The sequence below is a fragment of the Suricata suricatta genome, chromosome 12 (genome assembly GCF_006229205.1).
Source record: "Suricata suricatta isolate VVHF042 chromosome 12, meerkat_22Aug2017_6uvM2_HiC, whole genome shotgun sequence".
Classification (NCBI taxonomy): Eukaryota; Metazoa; Chordata; class Mammalia; order Carnivora; family Herpestidae; genus Suricata; species Suricata suricatta.
This window is the reverse complement of record NC_043711.1, coordinates 15,319,101-15,341,505: the sequence shown is the minus strand read 5'-3', so window position 1 is coordinate 15,341,505 and position 22,405 is coordinate 15,319,101. Positions and strand designations below refer to the sequence as shown.

The 22,405-nt window shown below is 47.0% G+C and overlaps 1 protein-coding gene across 3 annotated transcripts in view; it reads right to left on the bottom strand.

Moving 5' to 3' along the window:
* The window catches only part of SACM1L (SAC1 like phosphatidylinositide phosphatase), a 51,776-nt gene that overhangs the window by 5,945 nt on the left and 23,426 nt on the right, over positions 1-22,405 (bottom strand). For all 3 annotated transcript variants that reach the window (XM_029916179.1, XM_029916178.1, XM_029916180.1), the window contains 9 exons: positions 20,414-20,473; positions 19,505-19,538; positions 17,217-17,318; positions 14,223-14,308; positions 13,356-13,442; positions 12,813-12,881; positions 7,630-7,709; positions 3,583-3,681; positions 961-1,099 (listed from right to left, as the gene is read on the bottom strand). In XM_029916179.1, coding sequence (XP_029772039.1) covers positions 961-1,099; positions 3,583-3,681; positions 7,630-7,709; positions 12,813-12,881; positions 13,356-13,442; positions 14,223-14,308; positions 17,217-17,318; positions 19,505-19,538; positions 20,414-20,473 — 756 coding nt within the window. The remainder of the gene's footprint in view (positions 1-960; positions 1,100-3,582; positions 3,682-7,629; positions 7,710-12,812; positions 12,882-13,355; positions 13,443-14,222; positions 14,309-17,216; positions 17,319-19,504; positions 19,539-20,413; positions 20,474-22,405) is intronic.

The following is a 22,405-nucleotide window of genomic DNA, read 5'->3' as shown; positions in this document are numbered from 1 at the left end:
TTAGGTTGACAAGGACAAGGTACAGTACACACTAGAGCAGCTCCAACAGGGAAGTCGCTCCTTTGGCCCGTGTTATCTACTAGGTGGTCAAGGACAGTTCATTTTAAATTCCACAATTCATTTTACTTCCACAATTCCTGAGATCATAAAATTACCATAAAGGAAGCTGAACTGTCATAAACAAAAGAAACCACGTGGCACCGAATTCTGTTTGCCCCTCATGATACATGCCAATGCTGCCTGGGCAGCTAATGAAAGAGATGCAGAGGAAAACATCTGGAGGCACTACTCCTTACCATTAAAACGGAAAACAAACTTTAAGTAAAAACATCCACGGCTGGCAGGTGTTCAGAGAACCAGATTCACTAATCACACTCTGGTGTCCGCATACACGGCCAGGACCCTCTTGGAAAGCATATTCTGTTTAACGCAGTAAATTCTACTTCTAGGAATCTTCCCAAAGGGAAGAATTCAAGCTAATAATAACACATACAGATATACCCTCTGCATGCGTTATTTCTAAGCCAAAACACCGCAACTTACTAAGTGCAACTTTAAAAACCTCTGGCTATGCATAATGCTGGAGGACTAGGAAAATTTAAAAACTGTACAGGGGCACCTAACTGGCTCAGCCGGTGGAGCCTGCGACTCTTGATCTCAGGGTCATGGGTTCGAGCCCCACACTGGATGCAGAGCTCACTTAAAAACAAAATCTTTAAAATAACAACAACAAAAAAACCCCGATGCTGTGTACACATATACCGACCATAGGTATGGAAATGTGCATGCCCACAGGTGGAAAGACGCAGAAACAAAAATAGGTGGCTTAGGGTGGGGAGCAAGGTGAATGTTTTCTGTTACTCGTTTTGGCTCGTGATGTTTTTCGTTGACGATTTTAAAGACGCAGCTTCTGTAACTCGGGCTGCGCTGCTGACTCAGTAAAAGGGAAAGCGTGTGCACCTGGAGCTGGGCCTGCAGCGAGCGGCGGGCCAGCAGGCTCTGGATCACGTTGGTCCTGTCCAGACAGTCCATGCAGTTGCTGCGGAACACGCCCTCCTGGCTCGCCACCACCACGCCGGCGGAGTCCACTAGAAAATAACTGTAACATATTTGTATAAACACCCTCATAGCAAAGGCAGTCCAACGCGCGGGCGACCCGCTGCTGACGGCGCGGCTCTGGTCTGCAACGCTAGGGAAACCGGCAGCTGACAAGTTCGGACGGGCACCGTGTGGCCCAGGGGTATTCGAGGAGTACGGAGACAGCCCCAGTCCAAACTCGAATGGCGGCACCAGAGGCCAGCTCCTGAGGGACGAACAAGCTGGGCCGAGGGGTGTCCCCGAGGCAGGCGCGGGTGCTTCCCTCCCCCCCCCTCCAGCCATTCCTCTGCGTCCTGCAGATCAGATTTCTCGTCTGAAGCACGGTCCCTACGCTGTGTCAGAATTCCCTGAGCTGTTTTTTCAAAACCAAATGCACTTGGCCTTGAGATGAACTGGAGTCAGACTTTCTCAAGTAAAGGCTGGAAGCCATGCATTAAGAACACTGGGTTGGGACACCTGGGTGGCTCAGTCGGTTGAGCATCCAGCTTCAGCTCAGGTCATGATCTCATGGTTTGTGGGTTTGAGCCCCGCGTCAGGCCCTGTGCTGACGGCTAGCTCAGAGCCTAGAGCCTGTCTTCAGATTCTGTGTCTCCCTCTCTCTCAGACCCTCCCCTGCTCACACTCTCTCTCAAAAATAAAGTAAAACATTAAAAAAATTTTTTTAGAACACTGGGTTAATATATATGCAAAAGTACAAAGTTTACAAAGTTCAATAGGGTGTTCCTTGAAAACGAGGTTCCCTCTTCCCCTTCCCCACTCAGATGTCCACATCGGCCAATCCTGGTTCTCAGTTCCTATGTCTTGTTCATTCTCTGGACAATGCACAGCGCAGTGGGGAAGAGCTGGCAGTGAGCCCCCAGCGCTACTCAGGCCACTCACTGGCTGTGTCATTTCAAGTCATTACCCTGATCTCTCAGAACCGAAGTTCTCCCTGACAAAGTGGAGGGGACAGCACCCCCGTCCCAAGGCCCGATGGTAATGCGTGACGCACGCAGTGTCGCATGGGCGTGTGGGACACGGCGTACAAAGACCGCCACGCAATAATGTCACTGCAACTACTCCACTACTGCCCCGAATCGAAACGGAGCAGAGAAACAACAGATTTACCACAGGCCAAATAAAAATTTCGACCTTAAAAATAAGGGACTAGAAGAATGTGTTTAGGCTAAACATCTACATGAGATTCATGCAGAATTGGTGAGGACCATTTAGAGCTAATGTGTGTCCAGAGGTGTGCACGGGAGCCCGCGGGTGCTGGTGCCTCGTCAGTGCTTATAAAACACGCGCCAGGTCTTCCGTGAACATCAGTCCTCACGACACACACCAGTCTACAGGGAGGCGTTGTCACCTACACTGTACAAGTGGGGAGAACCGCCTGCCCCTGGGTCACGTGGCTAAGAAGAAACAGATTTCAAAATGAGATACGTCATATCCTAAAGCCCCGATTCTTTCCACTTTCCCAAAAGGCCCTGGGGAGAGGCCACGTGCAGTCCCCGGGGAACACAGGGGGCGATGAGGGAGGGAGACTCTGGAGACCATCCTTTCTCACACCCTTGTGGGGGGGGGACCCAAGGAGCCACCTCCTCCGCCCGGTGTCCCAGGTCCAGCCAGGGTCACTGCAGCCCTCCCCTTCACCGGCTGCGCATGACAAAGCCTCATACAAAGAGCGATTTAACTAAGTGTCGCTACTTAATATGCATAAAAAACACTTACAAAAACGGCCCAGTTTCACTGGGTTCCTGCGGAACGGAAATGAGAAAGTGCACGTGGGCTGCCAGGGTCAGAACGCCCCCCGCCGGAACAAGAGGACAGCCGGCTTACAGAGTCCCTCCTCTGGCTTCGGGAGCCAGTAAGGCCTGACGTGCGCAGAGAGGACAGGAGACCCGCGAGCCCACGCGGCAGGTGGCGCGGCAAACACGCACGGGAGGCACCGCGCTGTTGCTCGGGCCGCGCCAGCAGCCCTCCTCTCAAGACTGTGTCTCAGGGAATCGCTGCACAGGGCTGAGGACACACGCGCCCGGGCGACTCGCCGCAGCACCGGCCTTCGTGGGGGAAGAGCAAGGGAAGCACGCCAGCTGCCTAATATGAAAAAGGACATTTAACTGAGCCTGTAGTGACGCGGTGGAGGACAGAGAAGCCAGTAAACAGCATCACGACCGAGACCAGGCAGGATGACGGCGAAGACACTGAGAGGATGTTCAGTCGCATCAACGGGAGGAGACCAGGAGCAGCGAGCTGGCCCCGGTGACGGGAAGCTTCCGTGAACGTGTCTCGGCGGATTCGTAAAACTGTGAGAACAGCTGGCCTTGCGTTTGTTTTCAAGAACCTAAGTGTATTTTTAAATCACTAAGTCTCATCTTCCCAATAAAAAAGACTAAAAATAAGAGCCCAAACAAGCGTGGTCAGGCCAGGGAGCTGCGCTCGTAAGTCTGCGCGACGGCGCGCCTCTTCCCTGGGCCTCCACGGGGACGTGACACAGCTTACCTCAGCTCGTCCTGCATGTCTGCTACCTGGTCCATCAGGATACTCAGCCGGTCCCATCTCATGTTCTTACACTCCTTATGGAAGTCGAAGGCAACGTATCTGCCGAAAGGAAAGACAGGCAGGAACTGAGCAGAGAGGAGTCGTTTTCCTTCTGCCGCTCCTGTGTTCCTAAGCTGACCTCCCTCTGTCTGAGCAGATGCGGTGCTTCCCCTTCTCCTTCACCGTGGGTTTACACACACACACACACACACACACACACACACACACACACACACGCTCTTCACATGTTCTAGGGCCCTCCGACAGGAGTCCAGCAAAGGCAGAAGTGAGCTCGGGTACAGCACCGGGGATACAATACAAAGTGGCCTTGTCCAAGTGAGTTGAGTCCCCAGTGTATGTTGATTCTCTCTCCCGATGTACAAAGAATAGGGTCCGTTTCGATTCCTTTTCAAACAAGTTAAAATGTTCAACATGGCCCAGCTCAGTCCGGTCCAAGGAGGACTGGATGAGTGTCAGCCCTGCCCCAGGCGCTGTGAGAAGAGCAGGGGCAGCACGGTCTCCACTCTGGTTAGTTTCTGCCCATCGCTTTCTTCATCAAACCACTCGCTTCCTTTATCAGTGTCTATACGCCTCACACAAATGTGGTAGAGAGAACCTTCTGTCAAGGTGTAACTAACGGGTTGTTTTCGGTTCTCTGATATTTAATGGGCACAATTCTTAAGGTCAGAACACCTGACGGTGAAGGTGTCCTACCACAAGCTGGAAAACATTGCCAACTGAGAGGCAGAAAAATCATGAACCAGTTCCTGAAAGTCAAGGGAGTCAGGAATCAAGTCAAGCCACAGAGCAGGAGGCCGGGAAGGGCACCGTGCTCTGGTCAGACGAGGCTTCGCTCTCGTGTGACTCCCCTGAGTCCCGACCGGCAGAAGGGGCATCAGGGGAGCGTGGGCTTCTCCGCACGTCCGGGGGGACTCCCGCCTCGAGTCAGGGGGTGGTTCCCTACCACTTCAGTGGTTCTCTCCCGATGAGGGCAGAACGGCACCCTTAGAAATCAGGACAATAACAGGGGTCAGCTAACCGAGAGGCCACGCTCTGTGAGGACTGGGAGCGGCCAGGAGTGTTTCTGAAGGCAGCTCTCACAAGAGTGACAGTGTGACAGTCCCCTACGGACTGCTCCCCCCAGAAGCAAGGCCCCGGACCGGCCTGAAGAACTGAGCGGCTCGCCAGCACCAAAATGCATCTGGATTCCTAAGCTCCTATCCTTCTCAAATCACGTAGATCTTCTAAGAATGGGCTGCATTTGACAATGAACCGTCTTAAATACATCATTTTGCTTCTGACCCCAACAGTCCAGTGGTTCCCCTTCCTTCAAAGTTCTAGGAAGAAACCTCTAGAGGCATATCACCTTGCACGGCTCAGCTTCCCACCCAGCTCCCCAAAGGAAAACTCCCCATGGCTAACGAGTCCTACCAGCAACCGTATGACCTGTCTCCTTTGGGTCGTTCCCCAATCCACTGACTTAATTTATATAATTTACTCAAAGCAACAATCGTTAAACAACTAAAATGTGAATCAGTCCAACAGATAAATGAGAGATGACAGTAAATCTATCATTTAAATAAATTCACTTTGTAACCAACAGACTGCTTTTCTCTCCCTCCAAGAATATTTATCTACTAAATAAAACTTACATATTTTTTTAACATGCTCTTGTCTGGTGGTGTTTGGAGCTCAGGAGAGGAAAGAGACCACAGCTTTGGGGGTTTGCTCTTTAGGTGCGGGCAGCAGGTGCCCTCTGAGTTCCCCGGAACGCCAAGGGCATAACCTGAGACTCTGCCTTCCGCCTCCAGTTCTCCACGTCAGCCGCCGCTACGAACGCTTGCCGACTCGGGAGGCGAGCAGGTCTGCGGACGCCCGCTGGGGCAGAGGCCTGAACAGGGGGTGTGCGTAGGAGCCAGAAGTCAGGCTTCCCCCAGAATACGCCTGCTGGACTCCAGACCCAGGGATTCTAACTGTTCAGGTCTCAGGTACGTTTGAATAAGTTCCTCGGAGGGATCTGAGTCACGCCCTGATTAGGAGCCCTCTGAAGAGGGTTTAAGAAAGTTCCACAGCGGGGCACCTGGGTGGCTCAGTCGGTTAAGTGTCCAACTTCAGCTCAGGTCATGAACTCATGGTTCGTGGGTTTGAGCCCATGTTGGGCTCTGTGCTGACAGCTAGCTCAGAGCCTGGAGCCTGTTTCAGATTCTGTGTCTCCCTCTCTCTCTCTGACTCTCCCCTGCTCGCGCTGTCTCTGTCTCTCAAAAATGAATAAAAAAAAAAAAAAATTAAAAAAAAAAAAAAAAGGTTCCACCATGAGAAGGCAGGAGTGTACGTGGATTGGGTGGGAGGGAGGGGGCATCTGAGGAATTTGCCAGAGGCGTCTGAGTCAGACAAAATACACTGAAAATATTCCCTAAAGATTCCATTATATCATTCTATTTTTGTGCATGTTTAAAATTTCTCATAGGTTAGGGGCACCTGAGTGGCTCAGTTGGTTAAGTGTCCGACTTCGGCTCAGGTCATGATCTCATGGTTTTCGAGTTCGAGTCCTGCATCAGGCTCTGTGCTTACAGCCGTTTTGGATTCTGTGTCTCCTTCTCTCTCTCTGCCCCTCCCCTGCTCTGTCTCTCTCAATCTCTCTCTCTCTCTCTCTCTCAAAAAAAAAAAAAAAAGATTAAAAAAAAATCAGAAAAAAATTTCTCATAGGTTAAAGAAATTTCTCCTCAAATAACCCAATTCCATTTCTTTGGGAAGTCTCCCCCCACACGACCGTGACCATCTCCTGCCACAGTACATCCCCACCTCCGACTCGGTTTCTTGCTGCAGAAAAGCTCTAAACGGGCTTGTCACCTTCCACCCCTTCCACAGGCCACTGCTGAGGTTTCAGGACCCCCTCTTTTGACAAGGCTACAGAACGTGCGGGTGTAGGCCACCTGGTGACCCACAGAAGCAAAGCCGCTGCTCTGGGCACGGCCACCATCAAGTGTAAATTTCTCCAACTCACGTGGTGGCCAGGACCACACCAAACCTCAGGAGGAACTGAAATTCATGACCCTGTGGCCATGCGACACGCAGCCTCAAGGAGGGGATTTGGATCAGGGACTAAACTTACACAAAAGTAAATTAAAATCTGTTAAGAAGTTATTCTGCAATATAAATTATGCCAGAGAAAATTTCAGGCAAACACAATCATGCTTTGATCTAGTACTGGAAAAAACAGAAAGAAAGCAGAACTAGGTAATACAAGTTTCCCTAACATCCAAAAGTAGAGTGTTCCTAGGAAATGGCCTAAAGCAAAAGGTAGCCCCCACTTTTGTTCAAAAGTTCGCCTGACGCCCCAGGCCGCGCTGCTTTCTTACGTTAGTACGGCAGTGACTTCCTTGTAAAAGTGGAAAATCGGCTTTGGGTTCCTTCCCGTTAGCGGAAACAGGTCTACTGCGTCTTTCTTGTAAAAGCGCAGTGGTGGAAAGCCAACTTCCGGAAGGCGGGCGCACCCGTGTGTCCACGGAGAGCTGCGAACTCGCGGATACAGTGGTCTCCCCTCATCCACGGTTTCACTTGTCACGGGTTTAGTTTCCTGCGATCACTCTGGTCTGAAAGCCGACAGCCCTCCTTCCGACACGCAGTCAGGTCAGCACGAGCTGACGCGGTCACAACACCCAGGCCCCGCGGCACACCTCATCACCTGGGCATCTAGCATCTCACGGCGTCACAAGGAGCACGACCACAACGGTCAGCTGTTCCGAGAGGCCGCGTTCACGCAGCTTCGGTGACGGTGTACCAACGATTCTATGATCAGTTACTGGCATTTTCTGTTCTTAGTTCAGCTCCTACTGGGCTACTCCACTTTGTCACAGGTATGCCGACGCAAGTGCCCACGGGCTTCGGCGCCGCCGGTGGGTTCAGGCATCCCCCGGGGGGCCGGGAACAGATGCCTGGGGACAAGGAGGGGCTGCTGGCCACACGCGTGCACACCCCATGGACCTGCGCAGACTTCTAGGGAGGTACCTGATCATTCCGCTGGCCAAGGAAGACACCATTGTTGCAAATGCCTGTTCTAGCGGTTTCTCTGAGCCCTTCTGGTTAACCTGCAAAAAAAATAAAAACACCACAGCTTTAAGTCCCTTTAAAAGGAGAGAGTAAAGGAGAGAGTGCGATCAGTAAAACGGTGGACTGGGCGGCTCCCACAGAAACACCCAAAACAACAGAAGCCGTCTGAGCTAACTTTGTAGGAGCTCCGAAAACCGCCAAAGATTTAAGAGGCAACTGAGCAAAGGCCCAATCAGAAAAAAGCTCTCTTCAAAAGTGTGGCCCAGTTTTGTGCCATTTTTACTTGCCCTCACCCCACCCCATTCCTGGGGCAGTGAAGGTCTCGGTCCTAAGTGTTAAGAAACGGCAGCCAGGGGACGCCTGGGCAGCTCAGTCAGTTAAGTTTCGGCTCAGGTCATGATCGCGAGGTTCGTGAGTTCAAGCCCTGCATCGGGCTCTGTGCTGTCATTGTGGAGCCTGCTTGGGATTCTCTCCCTCCCTGTTTCTCTGTCCCTCCCCTGCTTGCACCGTCTCCGACTCTTTCAAGATAAATAAATAAAAATAAATAAACTTTAAAAAAAATTGCAACCAGGTTCTCAGTTCCCGTCCTCCAACCAGAGAGAGGACCAGCCCTTGTTTGCCAATTATCGTGTGCGTTTTGCTCTGACCTGAGGGACTGGCCAGTCTGCCTCTGTCTCGCGTAACCGGGAACAGAAGAGGGCAGGAGGGGTGGTGGACACTGCTCCTTCGGGCTACAAGAGCACCACAGCCCCCAGACGCTGGGAGCGGGGGATTTCGGGAAGCAGAACCAAGACCACCTACAGCCTGCGGAAGAAGCTGGGGTGACGCTCTTTGGGAAATTAGGACTTTCAAACGCAGCCATGCAGGGGGAGGATTTTAGAGAGCCATGTGCACACCCAGGAGGGAGGCACACTCACAAAGGCCCGGGAAGACCTCCGGATAGCCGTCCCCTCTGGCTGCCCGCAGGCTCCAGCAAGCCCGGCCCACCAGCACGGCCCACCAGCACGGCACTGGTCTGCAGAGACGGGACGGCGGGGCTGTTCTCGTTTTTGTTTTCCTCTTTGTTTCAGTTCCTGGCATTCAGAAGAATCTATCAAAACACTAGCTGAACACGAGCTAAAAGAATAGAGGCTTCAGTGAGCACACACAAGGGGTTTGGGCAAGTCTCAAAACAAATGGGTTGCTACAGCTTCAACAACAGAAACAAAGACAAAAACATAAACACCATAGAACCCTGGGAGAGGAGAACCTGACTTCCAGAGTTACCACATTATGACCACCACTCAGTGCCCAACTTCAACAACAAAAATATCCAGGCACGCAAACAGAGAATCAAGGTTTCGTCAGCGGAAAAGGATAAATGGACAGAAACCACCTTTGCAGAAGACTTATCAGAAAAAAAGTTTAAAACAATTGTCTTAAATATGCTCAGAGCTCAAGGAAAACACAGAAAGGGAATGAAAAAAATCCAGGAAAACAGTTTATGAATAAAATAAGACTACCAGTGAAGAAACAAAAATTTCGAAGGAACTAAACAGTACGTCTGGAGCTAGAAAGTACAAAACAGACATCAAACATTCAAGAGCACTGTGCATGGGAGGAAAATCAAATCGGCACAGAAAATGAGAGACAGATGGGATAAGGAGTCTGAGCTGCAGACAGAAAAATGAATGAGGAAAAGTGAACAGAGCCCAGGACAGAATGGAGTAAAGATCTTTTTTAAAGAAAAAGAAAAAGGCCCCACACTTCCCAAATTTGATGAAAGACATAAATCTTCAAATCCAAGAACATCACCCAATTCCAAGTATGCTAAGCCCCAAGAAACCCACACCAAGCACACTATAATCAAAAGACAAGACAAAAAGAGAAGGTCTAGAAAGCAGCAAGAGGGAACAATGCACCCCATACAAGAGATTCTCAATACGATTACAGGCCAGTTTCCCTTCAGAAACCTCGGGGCCCACAGACAGGGGGACTGATTCATTTAAAGTACTGAAACACGGGCACCTGGGTGACCCAGTGGGTTAAGCGTGTGACTCCTGATTTCGGCTCAGGTCTTTATCTCACAGTTTGTGCGTCTGAGCCCCTCCTAGGACTCCACTCTGACGGTGGGAGGACAGCGTGGAGACTGCTTGAGATTCTCGCTCTCCCCCTCTCTGCCCCTCCCCACCACTGGCACATGTGCTCACACGTGCTCTCTCAAAATAAATAAATAAACTTGTATATAAAGTACGTAAAGAAAAGAACTGAAACCACAAATTCTCTATCTGGCAACTATCTGGCAAAACTGTCCTTGGAGAAATGCTAAAGGAGTCCCCTTCAGCTTGAAATGAAAGAACTCTATGCAGCAGCCTGAAGCCCTGGGAAGGTATTTAGATCTTCCGTAAAGGTAAAAACAAAGGCAAATAAAAAAGGCAGTATTATTGTAACTTTGGTTTATACCTCCTGTTTTTTTTTTAACATTCTATAGGACTTAGAAGTCAAATGCATTAAAAGATATTTATAAATCTATGTTACTGGGAACAAAATGTATAAAAGATGGAATTTGTGACATTAATAACATAAAGGGAAGGGACAAAGCTTTACAGGAATAGAGTTTTTGCATGCAAACTGAAGTTTGGTTGGTTCTCAATTCAAATTAATTACAAATTAATCAATTACATTAGATGTAATCCTCATAGTAATCAAAAAGAAAATATCTGTAGAATATACACAAAAGAAAATGAGAAGGTAATCAAAATACAGAAGTATAAAAAACTTCAACACAAAAGAAGACGGTAATGGAGGAAGAGAAGGCATAAAAGACATATAGAAAACAAAGTGGCAGAAATAAGTCTTTACAAGTAAGTAATTACTTTAAATGTAAATGGATTAACTCTCCAATCAAAAGGCACAGATTGGCAGAATGAGTTAAAAAACATGACCCAACCATACGCTGTACAAGACACTCACTTTAGATCTAGAGATAGAAATTGGTTGAAAATGAAAGGATGGAAAGATCGTCCATGCAAATAGCACTCAAAACAGGGCAGGGGTGGCTCTATTAACACCAGATGAAATAGACTTTAAGTCAAAAACTGTTTTAAGGACAAAGAAGACCATTATATGGTGATAAGAGAGTCAATTCACCAAAAAGGTAAAAACACTCTAGATATATAGGCACCAAACATCAAAGCCCAAACACATAGGAAGGAACACTGAAAGAACTGAAGAGAGAAATAAACATGTCTACAATAACACCTGGAGATTTCAGTAGCTCCCTTTCCAGACTGGAGAGAGCAGCCACACAGAGATCAATAAGAAAACAGAGACGCTCAACACCACAGACAAATCAGACCCAACAAACAAAACACTCCACCAGATTACCAGCAGAAGATACATTTTTTTTCTCAAGTGTGCATGGAACAGTCTCTAAGACAGACTACGTGTTAGGCCACAAAACAAGTCTCACTATATTTAAAATAACTGTCATACAAAGTATGCTTTCTGATCACAACGGAATGAGGCTAACCCTCATGAACAAGGAAAACTAGAAATTTCATAAATAGGTAGAAATTAAACAGCACACTCTTAAACCACCACTGTGTTAAGGAAGAAATCATAAGAGAAATTAAAAGATGACCTGAGCCAACTGAAAATACAATATACCAAAACTTATGAAATAAAGCAAAAGCAGTGCATCAAGGGAAACTTACAGCTTGTAAACATATACCTTAAAAAAAATAAGACCTTAAATCAAGGACTTCACCTTACACTTTAAAGAACCAGAAAGAAATGAGCAAATGAAACTCAAAGCAGCAAAGGGAAGGAAGTAAAGATTAGAGCAGAAATAAATACAATAAATTACAGAAAAACAGAAACATTGAAACCAAAACTTGGTTCTTTGAAAAGATAAAAAAAAAATTGACAAGCTTTTAGCTATAATAACCAAGAAAAAAGGAGAGACTCAACTTACTAAAATCAGGAATGACAGATGTTACATGACTACCAATACTGAAGAAGTAAAAAGGATTGTAAGAGAATTCTATGAGCATGTGTGTCAACAAACTAGACAACCTACACCAAATGGACAAATTTCTAGGAACAATCTACCAAATCATTATTCTTGAAAAAAAATGAAATCTGAATAGACCTGTAACTAGCAGTTCTCAAAAGCAATCCAAAGAATGCAAGAAAATATTTGCAAAGCATCTCTAAGAGATTCATTCCAGAATAGAGAACTACTATAACTCAACAACAAAGACAACAACTTGATTAAAAATGAGCAAAAACCTTGAGCAGACATTTCTCCTAAGAAGACATACAAATGTCCAATATGAAAAGATGCTCAACGTCACTAGTCACCAGAGAAATGCCAATCAAAACCACAATGACACCCCACACCACCCCCCAAAGATGGCTATAATCAAAAAAACAACAGAAAACAAATCCTGAAGAAAACCAAGTGTTGGCAAGGATGTGGAGAAACTGGACCACTGGCGCACTGCTGGGGGAATGTAAAACATGGCCACGGTGAAGAACAGGACAGAGGTTCCTAGAAAGTTAAACCTAGAACTCTCCTACAAGCCGGCAATCCCACGTCCAGGTGGGGCCCTGGAAGAACTGAAAACAGGAATAAAGACACACCTGCGCACCAGTGTTCTAAGCAGCATTAGGCACACCAGCAAAGACGCAGACACAACCGCATGTCCAGCCACAGGTAAGTGGATACACGGAATGGTACATTTACAGTGGAGTGTCACTCAGTCAAAAAAGGAATGGAAGTTTGATACGTGCTGTAACACGGGTAGAGACCTTAAAAACATTAAGCTCGGTAAAATAAGCCACCACCAAAGGAATACATATTATAGGACCCTCTGGGGGAGGGGGTACCTAGAACAGGAAAATTTACAGAGCTGGAAGGTAGAACAGTTACCAGGGCTGGAGGGGAGAAGGGTCACAGGAAGTTACTGTTCAATAGATACTGAGTTTGTTTGCTACGACGAAAAGTTCTGGAAACCGTCGATTGTGATGGCTGCACAGCCCCATGAAATACATGAATGCCACTGAGCTGCACACTTAAAAAGAGTTAAAATGGTAACTATTACACTTTTTAAAATGTTTTTTGTTTTGTTCCCCCAAGAAACACGTAAGACACATACCAGATTGATGATGACTTGTTTTCCGTAAATAATGACTTGTGAATCAAAATGCCTTTGGAAACCATCCATCTGGGAAGAAAAAAAGAGTTACACGCCTCACCAGATTATACTAGAAGAACGTTTATAAATATTTTTAAACTATCTCCTTAAATGTCCTACTTGTATATTCAGGAGAATGGCACTAGGACTGAGACCAGGTCCCCTAAACACCGGGTAGTAAACATCCAGTTTTGAGCCGCAAGGCCACACTGTAACTCTGCGCACAGCGTCAAAGCGAACAGCGCGGCACTCTGAGCAGCACGGAGCTCACGTCACACGAGCTCTAAAATCTCAGTCTGCCGTGCGGTCTGCTCGCTTCCCCCCTTCCGACCTGCTGTCTCTACAGCCTGTGGGCCAGGGGCTCACTAGGTGCCAGGACCCAGGCAAGAGGCTGCAGAGACACTGAACCCGACGTGTGGGAAGTAAGTACGTGCTCCACACGCAAACCGTGAGGTCACTAAGCTCCTATTTTTAGCCAATGGAAAAAGCACTGAAGACACTCACATGATTTGCTACTTTGTTGATCAGTGGCAGCGGCTTGTACTTGAGGTTTGGTCTTTGAGACCAGAAAAGTGGTATTGATCCTCGAGTCTAAAAGAAAAAAGAAATATGAAAAGAAATACACACACACCTGTTTTAATCAGCTAACTTACTGTCAGGGGGGTGTGTGTGTGTCTGTCTGTCTGACGACAAAGGAAGAGAATTACATACAACCTACACCATGAAACAGTCTGTGTACCTACTCCGCAAGTTCCCACTGTGCGGGAACACATTCGGAAAGGGCTCTCCCTCCTGGTTTTATACACCTCGCCCTCTGGACCGCAGTTCTGTTTCCCCTAAACTCTAACATAAATCAATCAATCTACAAGTAAAACGTAGTAAGGTATGTCTGTCATAGAACTTGGCATTATGCTAAAACTAGAAAGTGGCTTTATTCATTCTCAAATAGTAGTTTATGAACTTGTAAATACGCTGAGCCCCCTCTGTCCCTCTAAAGCAGCAAATGACCCACGACCCCACAAGGAGACAAGAGACAGGCTGTCCCACAAAGAAGGGCAAGGTGGGGAAAGCCATCACAAGCCAGCCTCCGCCCCATGACCGCTGCCCTGGAGGGTGAGGCAGACCGGAGGCTCCCCTTCCACAACCTCTGTGGCTCCTCCCCGCCTGCCCCTCCGGGATTTAATTCAAGGGCAGGTGAGTGCCAGGTTAATGGAGTAGTCAATGGAGTGAACTTTCTCCACATTGTAGATGATATTGCTTTAAAAAGCAGGAAGGCGTAGGGCAATTTCAGCAACAGGGCAGAAAGTTACAACCCCCGCCCCCATCCCCAGGGGAAGGGCGCCAGCCTGGCCACAGCACGCGCCCACTCGCCTGCACGAACGAAGCCCTGCTCCCGTTGTAGTGCACGATTTGCTCTGTTTCTACGAAGTTGGCTGCGTGGCCTTCCGAGTCAATTCCTGAAGTGAAAACAAGCTAAGGTTAACTATATTTATTACAGAAGAAACACATCAGAAATTCACTAATTCAGTTTCACTTGGAAAGAATTAAGTCAGCTCAAATTATCGGAAAAGTACTCGTAAAAATAAATTACAGACAGATGCACAGTCCACGATCAGAGAGCTAACAGTAGCTCACTTGTTTCAACAGCCTTAAGGGGGAGCATTAAGGACCTATTAATAAACACATGAAGTGGGTCACTGTCTAAAGTGTCAACTGTTTATACACACATGATTCGTCTACAACAGTGTCTTGAGAAATAATTTCAAGAAAAATCAAATTCTCTGGGGCGTCTAGGTGGCTCAGTCGGTTAAGAGTCTGACTTCAGCTCAGGTCATGATATCGTGGTTCATGGGTTCCAGTCCCACATCGGGCCCTGTGCTGACAGCTCAGAGCCCGGAGCCTGCTTTGGATTCTGGGTCTCCCACTCTCTCTGCCCCTCCCCCGAACACACACCCTCCCTTTCTCTTTCTCTCAAAAATAAATAAAACTTAAAATTAAAAAGCAAAATTCCCAAGGACCCCTGAGGGTATGTCCATAGATCCCAGTTTGAAGAATACGATTTTGGAAGTTAAACCCTTAAACACAATAGCAAATGCAAATGCAGGTCATTAGGTTAGTGGTATTTCGTTATAATAATGCAAATGGTCCAATAAATGTTTACAATGATTTTAGTGACCGAAATGAAAACAAAAACCGTATGATCCTAGGACCCCTGTAACTTCACAAACACCCCCACACAGCCTAGTTCGAAAAGCACTGCTCCGAGTGTTTAGTCTTGATCTTGGTTAGTCCGTCCAACGATCTGAAACGCTGCTGTACAATCCTGTCTGCATGCTCTGTGTTCACCATGAAAAGCTAACCCCAGGCTCAAATTACCAAGTTAGATTAAGTTAGATTAAGACATCGACAGATTTCAACCACCTCGCATGTTTCTCAACATCCTTTCTATCTGACCTAATCTTAACCACCTCAAACTAATATCCTTTCTGTGGGATCTATTTTCAACCATCTCAAATAGTTCTTAATGTCCTTTCTATCGGATCGATTTCTCAAACATTTTGCGGTGAGGTGGTGTTTCTATTAATATTGATGGGGACAAAATTACTGAGTCAAATCAGCAATGAAATGCTTTCTTTCTTTCTTTCTTTTTATTAAGATTTTATTTTTAAGTCATCTCTACACCCAGCAGGGGGCTCGAACTAATGACCCTGAGATCGAGTCACACGCTTCATGGACAAGCCAGCCAGGAGCACCTCCCCCTCACCTTTTTATTTATTTACTTATTTTAAGAACTCAATACCTTCCAAAATTACTTGTCAGAAGCATCCTATACTTGGTTCTTTCCATAATTCCCGTTAAGGAATATTTGTTCAAATGAAAGTGAGGTTGGTGTGCATGGAGGGGGTGGGGTGCAGGGAGGGAGGGAGACAGAAAGGGAGGCTGACCCTTATGAAAAGATTTCCAAGATACATGAAATTTAAAAAACAGAAAAAGACACGGTGCCAGAAAATGGGCAGAGCACACAACCGGGGTCTACGGAGGAGAGCACACAACCGTAACAGTGTGACAATGACCCGGAAGGGCAAGAACTAACAGCTGCGGGGAGAGGGAGGCACAGCAGACGGGCTCCAGGAATGAGAAGGATTCTTCCTGCGTACATCCTTATCCTTGCTGATACCTGAGCTGTGTGAGTGCATTACTTATCCAAAATTTTAAAGTAAAGACGCATCTCCATCCAAACAAAATCTCATCATGAAGGAGTCGCCAACTCCAACTCTGGTTCTGTGACCTCGGCCAGGTCACTTACTGAGTGCCCTTCTTCTGCTACATCACCCTTAATACGGGAATAACCTTTACAACTCCCTGGCCCCAAACTTCTACGACTTCTCTAATGGCCCATAGGATTTTATTCTGATACAGCCTGGCCTAGAAAAAAAATAAATAAGGAAAGTTAGAGAAACTCCTCTTCGTAATGTCACTAATTGCCAAATGCAGATTTTTTTTTCCTTTTTTTTAAATTTTATTTTTTTTTACTTTATAAAGTTTCATATTTTTTTAACATATGCAATTATTTCCCATCCTTTACAATACAGTAGTTATAATGACACTCCAAACAGAAAAGCGAAGTAAAGAACCAAAACAACAACTTCTGTTTCATGTAATTAGACTTATACTGAAATTAGAAGGTTAAGTAACAACTAGTTAATCACCTAATTTCACAGCTATCTGAAGTGGTGATCGTTATATAGCAGCTTATCTATGATACATTCAAGATAAATGATACAATTTATTACTTGCCCATAAGCTACAACACAGCCTGCTTAATACCTTTCCTTAACTTCCACCTCTATACTACAGTATACTTGAGGTCCATGCAAAAAGGAGCTACCTTCATGTAGGAAATGGATGATTTTAAAAGCTTGGTTTCAGCAAATTAGCATGTTGCCATTACAAGTCCCCGGGACTAAATGCTCAAAACGCAAATCTTTAACGCCGATGGCATAAGGTCAAAGGTCGAGCTTTACGCATGCAAAGGAGCCAAAAGCAACAAAAGAAAACACTTTCTGATAGGAGTTTAGGTTACTGAAAATGACAGGGTCCAGCTGGCTTTCAGCCATCCAGCAAGTAACATGAAGGATCCCTTTCCAAGCGGTCAGGGGCAGCCTACGCTGCAGAGCGACTACAGGAGCTGGAGAAAAGCACAGAAGACCTGCCTAGTTATGATAACGAAGCAGGAGAGCGATGCTTAGTGAGGCTACCAAGTGATCATGAAAACGAAACACCAAAGGTTACGCCCATGTCACTGTGACAAAACGTGAATTAGGGCCAGATACAACCCGGCCGCCCGGGCCGAGTTAACCTCACCTCTCACATAGTAGCGCACGCCGGCTCGGAAACAACTCCTCCTCGAGATGAGAATCCAGTCGAAGGGTTTTCCGTTGATAGAACACGAGCGCATGGTAATAACTTGGCTCCGTTAAGAAACATATACCAACTATAGAAATCATACGTGTTATTTCCAGATTACATTTGAATCTCTTTACCCTAGCCAGAATGACCGTCTTTAAGAGAAAAAAAGGACGAAAAATACGCATTCTTTTGGGGTTCTTTGTGAATATTCACTAATAGCCTTTAGTACTGTAATATTCAATTGTGAAGTCTGGTAAGCCTAGGACATACAGACTGTATGTTTAGGTGTTTCGTTACACTGTTTCTATTTAAATAATACAATTTCCGTTCCCTGCTGTCCTCAACCACTTTCTAAAAGTATTACCCATATCACCGAAACACCTACTCTTAGTGAAAAACATAAATTTTAAATAGTTTTGCCTTCAAGGGGGAGTGGGCTGGCTATTGCAATTTGAAAGAAAAACAAAAATACATCATATGCATATTACAAATATAAAATAGCCCTAACAGTTGGTAAGCCTATGAAGATTTACAGATCAACCTGTGACTCAAGGACTCTCCGGAAACAAATGTTGACTCTACTTTTTCCTTGAAAGAGGAAAAGTGAAACTGAATACGAAGAAAAGGCATCTCCCTCAAAAGCTATTCCTATATGAAAGCCGGGTCCCTAATGATCGGTGACGTCCGTGCCGTGGGCTGGCTCGCTACCGCTCGGCCGTGCAGAGGCCTCCACCCCTGCAAAGGGTCAAGGCGCAGGTACCACCACCTCTCACACCTGGATTACTGCAATTGCCTCCTGACTGTCCCCCGTGTCTCCCCCCGGCTGCCTCCGGCCTGTTCTCCATCCCTGTCAGAGCGGCCGTCTCACCACGCCAGGCCTCTGGGCGAGTCCCGAGTCACAGTGCAAAGCCCACAAGGCCCGGCGTAACCCAGAGAAGCTTTAGATTTAAAGCTAAACAAATGTACAGGCTGTTTCTAAAATCACCCTGGAAAAGTGTTCCACAATCTCATCTGATATTACTGTCCATTCACAATCTCATTTTGGAAACACAGACACACACCTGGCCCAAACCCGTTAAAGCACTCCCTAAACACACGGCTTATTTTAGTTTCAGGAAAACTTGGAAATATTCCGCTGAAGGGGAGGGGGCATAGGCACCGGGTAAACAAGAGCTTTTATCCCCAGAGCTTCTGATTTTTATTCTCCCACAACTGTGAAAAATGTTTCCTCCATACCTTTCTTGCTTTTCTTTAAATATAACAAGAATAATTTAAAGAAACCATATTAATGTAATGAGCATAAAAACCACAGACTATGTCCTTAGGAAACTTCTCAGGGGTGCCTGATGCAAAGATCACCTCCATTTCTGCAGGGCAATCCCAGTGCTGACTTCAGGCACACAGTGGGGGGCCTGTCCTTTAATGGCAGCTCACTCTGCTTCCCCATCTTTATCGTGTCTGTGGGGAATTTTTCAAGTGAACTCCCAGGGCGCCTGGGTGGCGCAGTGGGTTAGGCGTCCGACTCCTGATCTTGGCTCAGGGCATGATCTCGCAGTTCATGGGACTGAGCCCCGCACTGGGCTCTGTGCTGACAGCACGGGGCCTGCTTGGGATTCTCTCTCTCTTTCTGCCCTTGCCCCATGAGCGCATGCTCTCTCTCAAAATAAATAAATATTAAAAATACAGAAATGAACTTACAGTTAGATAACCATTATTAATTCTGCACGTGCACAGACCTTCCCTGGTAGCATTATTCTTTGTGTAGCATCTATTCTCATTTTCCTATGGTTATTTTGAATGACAGATATAATTTTTAATTGTAATTCTCCTCTCCACATCGCTGGGCACACTAGTTCCTCAATCTAACTTTTTTAAGGGAAAGGGGAATTTTCCTTTTAATAGCCACGTTCAAACCACTCTTGTTTACGGGCACAAAATTGAATAAAGACAAAACACAGGGTGCATACTTCTTCTTTAAACCACCAGCCCTAGAACTCTTGAACAGAGAGATTAATTCAGTCCAAAGAGTCCATTAAAAAAAAAAAAAAAGGAGGGGGGCCATTTATAACCACTATTCTAAGATTTTTTATATTAATGGGGGTTTGATTTTGTTGTTAAAAGCAATTTCTATTAATTCTAAAATGCTCTCCTCATACAAGTGGGGTTGTTCCTAAATCTGCCTCCATAAACATACTGAAATCAAGACAGCCGGAGAGCTGAGGAGCGGTGCTACGTAAGGATACAGCCATGCAACACTGGAAGAGCAAACCGGTGGACCTGAAATGAAGAGACACATCACATTTAGGAAGAAATATGCTTTGCAAGTAAATAAAAAGAAGGCACTACATAAAATATTTTTGCACTACACAGAAATATTTGCACGCCATGGAAGTAACATACAAATACTGCAAGGTATCAAGCTTATAGGTAGCTTTCTATTAAAAAAAAAAAAAGTCACTAATGAAGCCCGGTCTTTCAATTAAAAAAAAAGTTAGGTACGTGATGCAATCATTTGGGCCTAAGTGCTCGGTTTCTGGAACACCGAGACAGATGCGACGCTGTCGAGCATCTCTCTCCCTCCCGGTCCGCCTTTGCGACAGCAGCTTCACAGCTCCGGGGAAAGAGGCGCCGGCTGAGAGCTGGCAGCTCACGCTCTTCCGCAAAAGCCAAGCAAGTGCCAGGGAGCAAACACACTAGGGAACCTACGTGCCGACACTCAATACGCTACGCTTCCCGGCTGGGCCCCCTGGTCGCCCCGCATCTGTGCCTGCTGGGGACAGAGGAAGGTGACGTCCGCGCACGTCTCTCCTGGGTGACAAGACCAACACAGCACTCTCACCTTCCCGGGGACCTCCAACACTCACCCACCGAGACCCACGCTCGCACTCCCTCTCTCTTACTCGTAGGAAGCAATGTATTTTTATGTTAAGTATTTTTTCTTTTTAAAGGCTTCTATAGGTGATCAGAGTAAATTAATTAGGCTTCTTCAAACCAGCAAATGTGAGGGGGTAGACCTGTCAAAGGTTGTAAGTCATAAAGTGAGTTAAATGAGAATCGTTCACTAAATTCCTGGTGATTAGGCCGCCATTATGTAATACGTATTCAATTAACACTTGGACTCTGACAAGCAGAGTTTAACTAGAGGACCTTACCTCTGGCTGCGCAGAAAGTTCTCTTAGAAGATGACCGTTCCACACAAACCGCTGATCTGCCTGAGAGAGAAGATCAATATTAGTTAAAATTTCTCCTGCTGACCTGAGTTCCCACAGGAAGAACTATTAACGATCAATGTCTCCACCTGCTGGCTACACGCAGGGCTACACGCAGGTCTTGCTGACGTCCCCTCAAATCTGCCCCTCGTCCAGGGACCCCGGGTCTCCCTGGCTCAGGCCAGGGCTGCGGGCCCAGACAGAAACCTGCGAGTCCTCTGGAATCTGTCTTTCTCTTATCTGTAGTCAACGGCCAGGTCCTACTCCTTCCAAATCCACCCTATCTCCTGCATCTCTGCCCCCACCGCCCTGGCCAGCACTTGACTCCAGTCTAACTACTGTGAAGGCCTAGCCGACCCCACCTCTGGTCTCGGCCCCGCCCTTGCCACCCGTCCCTCGAATGTGACGTCTCCTGCAGTGGCTGGCTGTCAGCTGAAGCACAGGCCTCTGGCGGCCCAGCCGATGCCGGGGTCTGGCTGCCCCTCCATGAACTCCCAGAAGGCACCTCGGGCCTCTTTCAAACTATAAACACAGGAGGTCCTCTCTGCAACACAGTGGCGTAACGGATTCTCTCCATTCCCTGTCCCCCGACAGCCGAGTCCCGGGGGGTGGGGGACCCTGGCAGTCCACCACACCAGCCTCAGGCGTGTGCCCCCATCGCTGGGTGCCCGCCACACCTGTGATTCATTGTTACATAATTCACTCCATGTCTTAGACGTCAGGGAACCAGAGCTGAGGAACAAACCACTTTGCAGCAGAGCGACACGGAATGTAAAGTGGTAAAAGGCAAGCCGCTGACCCAGTACCACTGCCGGACCCGGAGGGGCAGCGGGGCGAGAAACAGAAGCGACGGGGCTCCGCACACAGACCGCTCCACGAGCCAAGCTCTTCACAGAATCAAACCCGAAAGCGCTAGGGGTGTACTTAACACAGGAATCAAGGAACCCAAAATGAAGAAGAGCTCCTAGTCCTATACCAAAGAGTCGACCAGTCAGTGTCAGATTTCCGTGTTTTCTGTTAAACAAAATGTTCAAGGTATATACGGTTCATCGTCACTCTCACGATTTCCTACGTTAACTTTAACTGGCTCTTCAGTAGCTGACAGGGTCCCTTCCCGACACAGGAAGAGGCTTCTGTTTCCTGTCACAGTACTGCCGCCTGGAACCCTCTCTCTCCCACTGTCCCCGGACCAACAAGGCCTAGTCAGCATTCAGTGTCTGCGCAAGAGTGCCCTCCTTGGTAGTCATCCCCCAGCCCCCCAGGCCCGGGGACGCCCAGGGACACCCAGGTTTCCCTCGGACCCCTGCCCCCACTTTGTACACAGCTCCATGACAGCAACTGTCCCTTGTTCTGTGACTGCCTGGACTGGTGCTTCCCTGGGGGGTGCAGGCTCCCACCAGGGGCCACCCTTTTCGCTGTGTCCCCACTGGCTGGTTCAGTGCCGGGTACACAGCAGGCATCCTAGAGGCATTTGAGAAACAAACGGAGAATGTAACACAGCAACTGCTTTTAAAAGCAATGGTCTCTGTGGTTAAAAGCCAAATTTCCTGACTGCAGCTTACATCCAAATTTGCATACAAGCCTACATACGATTTTACTAGATTAGAATATAAAGTTTTAAGAGAGCCAACTAAAATATTGACTTAGGCTGAACTGTATAAAATTATCAGTTTTATTGCTCAAAAATGATCAATTACTGGCAATTTCATACGGTCTAACCTAACAGTAAGACAGAAACCTCTTAAATTCTGTCTGACCCCTAAACACATCTAAGGTTTATTAATAAAAAAATCAAGGCAGCAATTATCCAGGTTCCTAAACGGCAGGAATTTTAGGCTGGTGTCATTTGAGACCTACTTTTAAAGATACAATTATATTAAAAAAGAAAGCCAGGGTGCCTGGGTGGCTCAGTCGGGTGGCTGACTCTTGATTCTG